This window comes from Vicugna pacos, chromosome 11 (assembly GCF_048564905.1).
Source record: "Vicugna pacos chromosome 11, VicPac4, whole genome shotgun sequence".
NCBI classification, from domain to species: Eukaryota; Metazoa; Chordata; class Mammalia; order Artiodactyla; family Camelidae; genus Vicugna; species Vicugna pacos.
The window spans coordinates 52,876,626-52,888,489 of record NC_132997.1 but is presented as its reverse complement, the minus strand read 5'-3'; the positions used below and the strand labels follow the sequence as shown (position 1 = coordinate 52,888,489).

The following is an 11,864-nucleotide window of genomic DNA, read 5'->3' as shown; positions in this document are numbered from 1 at the left end:
GGATATTTAACCTTATTAATCATGGGGATGTAAACTGCTCTAGTCACTGTGAAAAGAGGTTGGCAGTACCTCAAATAGTTAAGTATAGAACTTCATGTGACCCAGAACTCCTCTTCTAGGTATAAACCTAGGAGAATTGAAAACAGAAGATCAAAAACTTGTATGTAAATATTCATAGAATCTTTATTCATAATAGCCCCCAAAGTGGAGAAAAACCAAAGATCTGGCAAATGGATAAACAAATGTATTTTAAATTAGTTTGAGCCATAAAATAAACAGAAGTACTGATAGGTGCTACTACATGAATCTTGGACACACTATAGTAACTTACAAAAGCTAGACACAAAACGCCATGTATTATATGATTCTATTAATATGAAATGTCTAGGACAGGCAAATCCATAGACAGAAAACAGATTAGTGTTGGCCCCCGGCTGGAGGGAGCAGGGATTAAGGATTGACTGCTTAATAGGTAGGGATTTCTCTTAAGGGTGATTGCACACACAACCTTATGAATATACCAAATTGTACAATATAGAATACTTTAAAGAATGAATGTCATGTTAAGTGAAAATACCAATTTTTCAAAAAATTTAGGACAATACCACAGGATATACCATTCTTCCTATCACTTGAACTACGGGAAAAAAGGCAGAAAAACACAAAATGGCGGCGGGCTCGTTGGATCACGTGACTACCAATTCTTTCCTTCCCTTTCTCAAGGAATCCTTTTCCTTTGAGCTTGCGCGGAGACACACACAGGCTCATTGTTAAGCGAATCCCAGGTAACCCTTCTTAGGCGCGCTCTGGTTCTAGCTGCGTACTGAAAAGGGTGAGCGCATTGAAGGCGAGCTGGGAGCGCGCACGTAGAACGTATTCCCGTAAACGCCGTTCCTCGGAGAGATGGGGAGGAGGGGAGAGGCGTGGAGGAAGAGGGGGGAGTTGGCGCATGCGCTTAAGGCTGACGGGTTTGAAATGGCTTCGGGGTTATCCCGGCCCGGATTCAGGTGAAGGTCTGGTCCTCGCGGTTGGAGCGGCGGGCGTCCGAGCCCGGGTTCTTAACGTCCTGTGGGATCCGCCAAACGGCCAGGAGCGACCATTTTGGTAGCACGGCGTCCGTAGGCCGGCGACGGTGGGGCTCTTGCGGGACTGGGACGGGAGGGACATGGTCCCTTTTGTGCGGGTCGGAGCAGGCCCCGCGAGGCTGGCCCCTCCCCCACCGCCTCGCTTTTTCCCCCGCGGCCCCTCAGGTTCCTCCAGCGTCCCTCAGCCTCGGCCTGGCGTTTTGGGAGGGACTGCCTGCTGCCGTCCCTCGCTCCGGAGCCGCTGCGGGCTTAGCTTCCTGGCCTCGGGTCTGGGGCGTCGGGGCCGCTCAGGGCGGCACGTATTTGGGGGAATGGAAGCCTTCTCCGCTCCGCGAGGGGGTTAAGGGGACCAGGGCTCTCGGTATCCTCATCTTGGCGTTTCGTCCAGACTCGTGCGATGGAGGACTCTGCCTGCCCTGGCCTGCGGCCCGCGAGGAGCTGGGGCTGGAGGAAGATGGATGGCAGAGCTCTGGCCCCTCTGAGGCGTGGGGGGAAGGAGGGAGTGTGCGAACAGAGATCTTCGCTACTTCTGGCTTGATTTTGGGGGGAGGGGTCTTCGCGTTGGTTCTTTTAGGGGCATCCGTTATTTCAACAGCCTTTTCCCCTCGAGGGAGAGGAGAGAAAAGGAGCCCGAGCCCCCAGTACCTTCCCTACTCTAGAAAGTAAGGAGATGTTTGTTATTTAAATAATATTCTCGAATAATTTTATTCGGTGTCTCGTCCCGATTTCCGTTATTGGTTTCGTCACTTTCAATCCCCGGCTCATTGCCGAAAGAAACAGGCAGGCTATATATTTCCTTTGAATGTAAAACTGTGTACTTCTTATTAAAAATTAGGTAGATAACAGCAGATGGTCTTCTTTTTAAATGTGATGGTATGTAGTTGTAGAAAGAGGTGCCTTTCTTGTAAGTCTGTCCCTAATGTTATATATTGAAATTGGGTGCCTTCGGTGTACTACTTGATGTAAAATGTTTTTGCTGCATATCGGACTGTTATAAGCGTCTAGTTATTTTTACTTGATCTACGATGTCCTCGATAAATCGAACGTTTCTTTAAAATAATACTTCCGTAATACTTAACAGTTTCGTTGGACTTTAAACTGTGGATCCTTTCTTAATAGATCGCTGCTGTAGAAGACAAACAAGCAAAGGTCCCCCCCCCCCTTTTGTCATGGCTCAGTTTGGAGGACAGAAGAATCCGCCATGGGCTACTCAGTTTACAGCCACTGCGGTATCTCAGCCAGGTCAGACTTATGAACACATGTACTATAAATGTGGGGCTGCGGGACATGTTCTAACTGTGAATTAGGCTATGCATAATTGTAAGAAGTTTGCAAATGGTGTATCTTTTAAGCTTATCTGTGAAGCTTTTAAAAATTCATGGCTCAACAAGCAAAAAAATCTGTTTTACACAGCAGTCCAAACAGCAGTTTGGACAGTTTTATATAGTTTTTCAAACATTAAATTGATTAACTTTTATTTGGTTTAATTATGTTAGAGGTTAGCAGCCATTCATTAGAGTTTACCTCAGTTGACATGTTAAGGTGTCAGTATTCATAGTCATATTTTAAAATAAATGTATTAATCCATACCTTATGAAAAATTATACATGACCGATTTTCAGTTATTTAAAGTAGAAAAACCAGCTCTAAAGGATTCATCAAGCAAAGAAAGAATAAATAGATGTAAAAGGAGCAAATGATTACGTTTTCAAAATAAAAATAACAATATATTGTTGAAAGTGTTTTGTTTCAATGTTTCTTCCCATTGCTCTTAGGAATTTTTTTTTTTTTTTTACCATTTCTTGGTTATGATTTGAATCTTTAAACAAGCTTCCCAAGGAGCTTACAGAATCAGATTTTGAGTTTGAGTTCCTAAAAAAGTTGCAGCTTATTCTGTTAATTTGAATGAATTTTTATTTATGGCATATACTAATTCTTGGCGGCAGTTTACTTAAAATTTTGTAATTCGAGATCATTTGCAGATATACTGTGATCTTCCAATTGTGGTGTTATAAATTTGATAGACATGATTGTCTAGTTATGTAGATGACCTTTCTCTTTAAAAAAAAGGATAATTCACGGTTTTTATTTTACTTACTCTTGGTTTGAGGGGTTAAATGATGAAGTTACTTATGCAGATAACTGAAAATAATATGAAATAATAGTTACAGTTTATGTTTAATTCAGATTCAAGTATTTCTCCTCTGTTAAATAGTGGGGACCCTAATGATAAGTTGGTTTTGAAGAAACAGGAATTATTAGCAACTACTGTGTGTCTAGAAGCAAGTGCTGTGTACTGTTATTTTGGTAAACTAAGCATGTTTACCTGTTTTTTTTCTGCTTATAATTTGTTTTAAATTCGTTCCAATAAAATAGCTGTTATAGTGAAATTCTATTGTTGATAGCTCTTAACATTTGTAACTACTTAAGTATACACTACTTTTTTTATTTTAAAACTGAACATAGGAGACACCCATGGTTTAAGAACTTGTCAAAGTAGGTATTATATATTGGTCTCCTTTTCCATATTTGGCAATAGAGAGTCCAAACGTAAATAATGGTTTTGTGTAAACAGAGCTTGTATTTGTGCTGCAGGAAATTTTTTTTTTCTTAAACCTATCATTAATCCTAGTTTTTCAAAATCTAAAATTTAATTGATGCATCATCATTTCAGTAAGTAGACAAGTATTTTGTTAGCATCTATGTTCAGCTTTCCTATAAAAATCCTGGAGTAGCTTCTAAGAACTCTAATGACAATGTTTTTATTAAAATATTTAATTTCTAGGGGCTATATTTTGAGCTTTCTCCTGAAAGCTTGATATTTTCTTGTCTTCATTTAAAGCCCTCTTTAAATGACTACTTAGTAATCTTATTAGAGGTGATTCTCAGAGCAAAGCAAATTTCTGTCAAAGTTAATTTTTTTCAATCTTTAAGCAAGTAAAATGTCTTATTTACATCTTATCTCAATGGAGAACATTTTAACCTAAGGATGCAACACCTGAATGTTTCTCTGGCAGCTTCAAATACAATTTGAGAAAAAATTTCAGCGAAGGTCATTAAAATGACTTAGAGTAATAGTGTAGGTGCCTGTTTTACTCTAGTTAAAAAAGAAATACATACATTGAAATATGCCAGATAATGTTAGTATCAGAGGCTACTGTCATAAATCAAATGACCATGCAACAGAAAAAGGTTAATGGGATAATTCAGCTCAAATGAAGTGTTTGATCTTTGTTTCTATGTATCTGATTCACTTTCTTCTGAGAGCAATATAAAAACTACCACTATTTCCTTTTTGTATATAACTTAAGATGGTTTTGTTCAGTTAATGGCTTTGCTGATCCATTTTTAGCAGGATTATTTTGCATTTGTACTAATGCTGAAATTTCTCAGCTAACAATGATTTGAAAAATTCAGTGCATTCACAGAGATGACATTTAAAATAAGATTAAAAACTTCAGTAGAAGCATGCATACTAGCAGTTTATTGGTGAAATCTTGTAAAATTAAAGATTAGTATTTGAATTGTTTCTGATTAATTTTAATGCTGTCTGTTCAATTAAGGGTAAGTTAGTAATTTCATCATCTGTCATCTTTAATTTCCTTTTCCTTCATTTCCCATATTCAATCATATATCAAACATTGACTTTTTCCCCTTTTGAAAATGCCTCAAATATAGTCCTCTATTTTACATTTAGGCTCTCTACACTTTACCTTTGGATAACTACATCAGTAGCAGGTTTCTCTTGCTTCCAGATCCTATGCCAAAGTCTCACCTAGCTTTCAGGCCCTCTCATACCCTTCCCAAACCTTTATATCCTAATCCATAATGCTTACCATAAATCACTCACTTAAGTTAGGATGCTCTTTTTCCCGTCTGTCACTTAGTGGTGCTCTGTATTTATTGTCCTTTATTAAGTTCTAACTGCTTTTATTTGGTTGCTTCTCTTAACCTACTAGATCTGCTACTTTTAATTTCTCCCTGAATTCCAGTGTATCTCTGAGATGTGATGATCCTAAAGCATGACTTCTATGTAAATTACAGAACTTTCCAAAGCTGGATGGAGTCTGAGCTAGATTCTGTCTCAACTCCTTTCTCTAACAGATGAAGGTTTGAGGCCAAGAAAAGTAAAGAAATTTGTTTAGGTCTCAGCAGAACGTCACAGAAGAGTCCAATGTTAGAACCTCCGAATTGTGGTTCATTATTTCTTCCATTACTCTATTTTATTTATCCTCAAAAATGTCTTCAGGGACTTTAAGAATACATTTCAAACTCCTTGTGATGGTATGCAAGATCTTCTGTATTTCCAGCCCCATTTCTTATATCTCCTCCACCGAAATAACTTGTTTTTAATATTTAATCCTATTTTCCCATCTCCTTGCTGAAGTGGTACATATTCAGTGACAGTCATACTTGGGACCAGAGCTTTTAGGTTTGAGAGTTTTTAACAATTTTCTGTTCTGTAAAGAGACATTGAAAGGGATAGCTGGCAAATCACTGATTGAATCTTTAAATAGCCCGTAGATGAATTATATTGACTTAGGAGTGTCTTGAGTGTATTTGACTCAAAATATTTGCTTATGTATATAATTGCAACAATATTAAAATGTTTGGATGGATTTGGCCAATTTAGACCTCTTTTCTCACCCATTTCTTTGACTGTATGATGACTGCATTCTGGCTATAGACAAAAAGTGAGCTAGTCCACTTTACTATAGTAATGTGTGGTGGTTTAATACAGGTGACTGAAGCGAATACCAATACAATTGTGTTTTTTTGTTGTTGTTTTGGGGTTTTTTTGGTGGGGTAGTTTTATTTGTTTGTTATTTTTTATTTAATGGAGGTACTGGGGATCAAACCCATCACCTCATGTATGCTAAGCATGCACTCTACCACTGAGCTATACCCTCCCCACCAATAAAATTGTTCTAAATGTGACTTCATTTTTCCTACCTCTTCAGTCTGGCCCAATGGTTGTCTTTTAAAACCCCAGTCTCATGAATCAGAAGCTCAAGATTGTTAAATTGCAAGATCCGTGGTCTTTTTCAAACAAATAATAGCTGACGGTGTGTGTATTCTTAAGTTGTTATCTCCTAATGGATTTAGATGTTTCCAACACATTTGGTAGAAAAATAAGATTGCTGCTGGGGTGGGCTTAACTCTCTTTAAACACTGCTAGCGTTATATAATAGCAGACTGTCTCCAAAACATTTTTTTGTGTGATATGACTTCTTGAAAGAAATGGGATTGAAAACTAAGTAAATATCAGAGGCAGTTAAGGATGGAAGAAATCATATGACATTACATGAATGGTGTCTTCAACTTCCTGGGATGGTCAACTAACAATTAGTCAAATAGTAGCTAGAAGAGACTATGGCCAGGATCACTAATCATCACTTTCATGGGACTTCAAGAGTGTGAAAAGAGGGGGAGGTATAGCTCAGTGGTAGAGTGCATGCTTAGCATACATAAGGTCCTGGGTTCAATCCCCAGTACCTCCTTTAAAAAAGAAAGAAATAGATAAACCCAATTACCTCCTCCCTCCAAAAATAAAAATAAAATTTAAAAATATTAAAAAAAAAAAAAAGAACATGAAGGAGCTATTGTCTGCTAGGGTGTTAATCTGTATAGAGACTATAAGAACCCCATATAACACTGATTTATTTGCCTGTTTCTTACAGTAGAACAGCTGTCTACTAAGAACTTTCTAGACTGATAGATATATTCTTACCTTCGTTGTCTGATACCGTAGCCACTAGCGACATGTGGCTGTTGAGCGCTTGAAATGTGGTTACTGTGACTGAGAAACTGACTCTCTAATTTTATGTAATTTTAACTAATTTAAATTGAAATAGCCAATATGGCTAGTGGCTAGTGTATCAAACAATGTGGATAGTATAGAAGATTACAATACTTAGAATATATTGTATTTAAAATACTATTTTGTGCCTTAATTTTTTTTTTAAATGCTCATGGCTTACTTATAACTGGAAGTTTGTGCCTTTGACTCCCTTAATTTCTTATTATTTTGTTTGTTTGTTTGTTATTTTCTAATTTCTTATTCTTTTTTTAAACATTTAAAAAAAATTTTTTAAGGGAGTAAGGGGTTTACTCATTTATTAACTTTTTTTTAGAGGAGGTACCGGGGAGGACCTTGTGCATGCTAAGCATGCATCTACCACTTTGAGATATACCCCACTACTTAATTTCTTACACTTAATGCCTTAATTTCTAATTCTTAAAAGGTAATGAATAATTCTAGTCATTGGGTACATTATGGGCTTAGAATAGAGTCTCAAAAACCACAACAATACATTGACCAATGAGTTGTCTGATTTTAAGAGTTATCTGCATGGGGGCATCAAGAGTTTTGTGTTTGTGTGAAATCTAATCTTTAAAGATCACTTCTTAAGAAGGATGTTGAGCTGAAGATGACATTTAGAAAACTTTAGAAGTTCACTTGATTTAAAACTTGGGTTTATAAGTGTTAGTAAAACTACAAGCTATAAAAGAATCCCCCATATCTTCATGTTATTTTTCTCTGTAAGTAGTTTAAGATTGCTTTTGAACATATATTGATATGTGGAAATTTCCAGGGATAAAGCATTGCGTGACCAGTGCCTTAGATAATTTTGCAAAAGGTTAAAAAAAGGAGTGAAGTTTCTCGGGTCAGTTTGAGGTGTTTTGAATTTTATCATTTCAGAAGAATAACACACCTCAGTAAAGATAGGTGTAAAGATAATAAGGATTTTTGGATTTAATAGTGAGCTTGATAAGATAAAGGGGCAACAGACAAGTGACAAGTTTCTCTTATGTGTTTTAATGGTATGTTTGCTGATATTCAGTATATAATAACTACTAGTATGTCATAACATGGATGCTTCAGTCATGTGAAACTGATTTTACATTTTGGAAAGTAATTATTTTACATTTGTCCTTAAAGGTTTAAGGAAACTTAGCTCTTAAGTTTACTTTGCCTGTGGTAGCCTGTAGTCATTTAGGGCTCATTTCATAGGTTTATCTGTGGAAATATTGTTATGTAGTTACAAGTATCTCTGTTTCAGATGAGTCATGAGACCTTCAACAATTATTGAATCAGGTACATATAAATCAACAGTGTTCCAATGTGGGTAATTGGAAAAGATCTCTAACTATTTGGCCACTAAAGTAGAGAGAAAGATTAAATCAGAGCTTAATACCTTTGTACTTTGCAACGTATAGAATTATCTTGCAGAATATTGATTATAGTAGTTCACAAGAAGAGTGGAGAATGCTATATGTAAGTATTCAAGGGTAGCTTCTCAGATATCCACAAAAAAGGAACATTAATAGAAGTTAATGAAATTTAGTTTATTGAGATTAAAATCTCAAATGTAAATGATTTATAAACGTATAAAAGCCACAACCGCATGTACAGTGATTTCCGAAAATTTTAAATAACTAGCTAGTGGCCACAACATTGTAGATCAACTATACTTCAATTGAAAAAATAAAAAGGTCTAACCTTCTCCCCCACACACAAAGAACACTAGCTAGTGGTGTGAAGCAGCTAGTAGAATGTAAATTTCCTTCCCACAAATTTCTGCAAGTAGTTGAGCCCTTAAATATCAATTAATCTGTTTTGCAGTTGCTAATTCATCACACTGTCAGAAATGGAAAAGAGATTGTAGGTATCACCTGTCATCCCACCTACTTAATGCTGGGCTGCTGTATATTGTCAGCTTCTAGAACACCTAGAAAAGCTATAGGAAAAAAAATAGACTTTCTTGAGATACTAGCTCCTAGCCCTTCTGCTGTAACAGCTATCAGTGGTTTGTTCTGGTAATTGGTACCAGCAGAATGAAACAGATCTGAGGAAGCTCAGGTCGGTGAAAGAGATGGGTACAATATTTGAATCAAAAGATGTTAATTTTGGTCAAATAGGACATCCCAATCTGAGAATTTAAAATACTAAGAATTTTTCCTAGGGTCTTACCTTGTCTTGTGTTTACATGAGAATTTTGGCTTTTGTTATCCTAAAACAGTGGTTTCTTAACCTTTTTTGGGGTCTGCAGTCTTTTTGAAAATCTGATGAAAGGTTTGAACTTTCTTGTCTGTAATTTTTCATACAGTTTTCAGAAGGTTAACAAGATCTACTGGTTAGAACCTGTGCCCTAGATTTCCACACCTTTTTCTCTATTCTCTGTGCAGTTAACCTTATTTTGAATTGACATGATGTTAAGACATCCCCCCACATCTTTCTGTTTAAATTGATTTAGTTAGTCCTGATTTCTCCTTTCTGCCCATCTCTGGCCTTTGACTTACCTTAAAAACAAGAGAGAAGAAAAGATTAATGTTGTAAAGGTTTAGCACTGTGTATTCAGGACATTTAGAAGATTTTTTCCCATCTTAGATACTTTATTTTTCTCATCCTTTTTTAATTTTTAAAAATCAATGTTTTAGCAGGGAATAGTTTGTAATTTAGAAGAATTCTAAACATGATTTCTGAAATTTTTTTTCTTTTTGCCCTACTTTGTTGGTTCTATTTTTAAGGTGAACTCTTCAACAACTAATTGATGATGAACCTCATATTTCTAAAGAATTTATGAGAGATTCTAGACTAGATGTTTTGGTTAATTCATTAATGCTCTCTGTTCTGTTACTGTAAAGCACAATATTGTTCTTTCTATAGGGTTATTAACTATTACAGAGAAGCATTTTTTCAAGTTAGTCTCAGATATAAGCAAAATGCTTTGGGAAAGGGAGTGTTACATGAGCAGATATTTCTTTTATGGTGACCTCTTTGAGAGTCATGATGCTTAGTGGTGTGTTAAAGGTTCTGAGAAATCCTGCAGTAAATATGTGCTTAATTCACTGTATCATAAACTTTTAAAACTTTGGGCCCCCTTTTTTCGAACTTTAATGTCCTGGAGAGCTAGTTATTGTTCCAGGAGATACAGTTTTGGGAAGTACAATACTAGACTGTAATTTTTAGTTGGTTGCTTTTTTTTTTTTTTTTGCATTTAATAGAATTGCATAACAGCATCAAAAATCTTACGTTCTCTTCAGCTTTTCACCTCCTCTAAGCATACCTTAAACATTCAATGCCTAAATCTCTCTGAGCCCTCCCTCCAGTTATTTGACTTAAACAAATGATCTTTAAGTCACTGTGGTTAATTTTATCTCTTATTACTCAGTACAGTGGTGCAATAAAATTGAAAACTTTGTGTTTTTAAAGGGTTCCCAAAAAAGAAAAAGTGAAATATGAAAATAGTTGTTTTCCCATTGTTTTCTAGTTTTATAATTCTTTAATACAAAGTAGAAGTACATGAACATTTGGCCAGTAGGATGTTTTAAATATGGATCACTTCCAGCAACACTGTCTTTAATATGTGATTCTAATCTGTTTGAAGATAAAAAATACATTCTAGATTAGTAAAATAAGATGATTTATTTTCTTTTCTTCCTAAAAACTTCCTAAATATTTCTCAAGGGTACTTTAACCTCTTGGCCTAGGTAAGGTTGGTGGGGTTCATTCTGTAGTTTAATTTTATAGATTAATATTTATTCTTATATCTATCATAACTTGAACATTTAATATAAAGTCATTAGGATCTAAGGTGGGACATGAATCAGTTAAATTTGACAAACATTACTGAAATTTTTCTTTGGGTTTTTACTAAGCAATGGCAGACCATAATGCATATCTAAGCATTCACTGAAAATTCCTGGAAAGGATCCAAATAATCTTGTTCCCCCCCCCCCCTTTTTAATCTCATTTTAGCTGCATTGGGTGTTCAGCAGCCATCACTCCTTGGAGCATCTCCTACCATTTATACACAGCAGACTGCATTGGCAGCAGCAGGCCTTACCACACAAACCCCAGCAAACTATCAGTTAACTCAAACTGCAGCGTTGCAGCAACAAGCCGCAGCTGCAGCAGCTGCATTACAACAGGTGACTTTTTAATAGATTTTAATATGTGACATAGACAACTATCAAATCTGAGTAGCCAGGGCAGATACCTTCATGTTTTAAAGAATGAATAATTGTGGGTTTTTTAATATTATTATTATGCTTATTGTTGTTTTCTGGTGATAAAAATTATATATGCCCAGGACATACAGAGACATGTAGTGGCATAGTCAAAATTCTTTAGTTTAAGTTCTTTTATCTTAATTAAATAATTAATAAATAAATAATAAATAAAATAATAAATAAATAATAAATAAAATTCTCTTTTTAACAAATCCCAAAGTGTAGGTAATCACTATTTTGTTTATTTTAGATGAAATGTAGCTGTTCCAGATTTCTTTTTAGTGTAATTCTAGTTATGTATTTGTATGTATATGTACATATATTGCTTTCTGAGAATGAATAAAACTAATGTCCATATTTTTTCTTGAAAAATCTTTTTTCCAGCAATATTCACAACCTCAGCAGGCCTTGTATAGTGTGCAACAACAGGTTAGTTTGTATTTTCCATGTTAAAAACTGATTTTCTAAAAGTCGTTTGTTCCAACTAAGTTTATATAGATTTTATTTCCCATCAGCTGCCTCAGTGTGTGGTTTGAATTCTTTTAGGGTAGAGGAAAAGTGGTAGGTAAGAAGGAGTGTCTCCAAGGGAGATGAAGATAGGAGAGAGGTCCTAAAATCTCAAATTCCTCAACTGGCAACCAGCCCTTCTCACGTGTTTCTAAGAAAGCATGCAGAAGATAGTCTGGAAAGAATCACTCTGTTAATGAGTCTTTGGCCCAATACTCCAGTCTGAAACTTCTAGCACTACTGTGCTATGTAATA

General features: G+C 35.9%; 1 protein-coding gene across 3 annotated transcripts in view; it reads left to right on the top strand.

The window, feature by feature from the left end:
• Positions 1 to 920: 920 nt before the first annotated feature.
• The window catches only part of CCAR1 (cell division cycle and apoptosis regulator 1), a 45,829-nt gene continuing 34,885 nt past the window's right edge, over positions 921 to 11,864 (top strand). For 2 of the 3 annotated variants that reach the window (XM_072971421.1, XM_031682215.2), the window contains exons 1-4: positions 921 to 1,132; positions 2,205 to 2,327; positions 10,849 to 11,021; positions 11,487 to 11,531. In XM_072971421.1, coding sequence (XP_072827522.1) covers positions 2,255 to 2,327; positions 10,849 to 11,021; positions 11,487 to 11,531 — 291 coding nt within the window. In that variant the 5' untranslated portion in view covers positions 921 to 1,132; positions 2,205 to 2,254. Of the gene's footprint in view, positions 1,133 to 1,419; positions 1,748 to 2,204; positions 2,328 to 10,848; positions 11,022 to 11,486; positions 11,532 to 11,864 lie in introns of those variants that run through there. The other variant, XM_031682216.2, reaches the window with a different exon arrangement.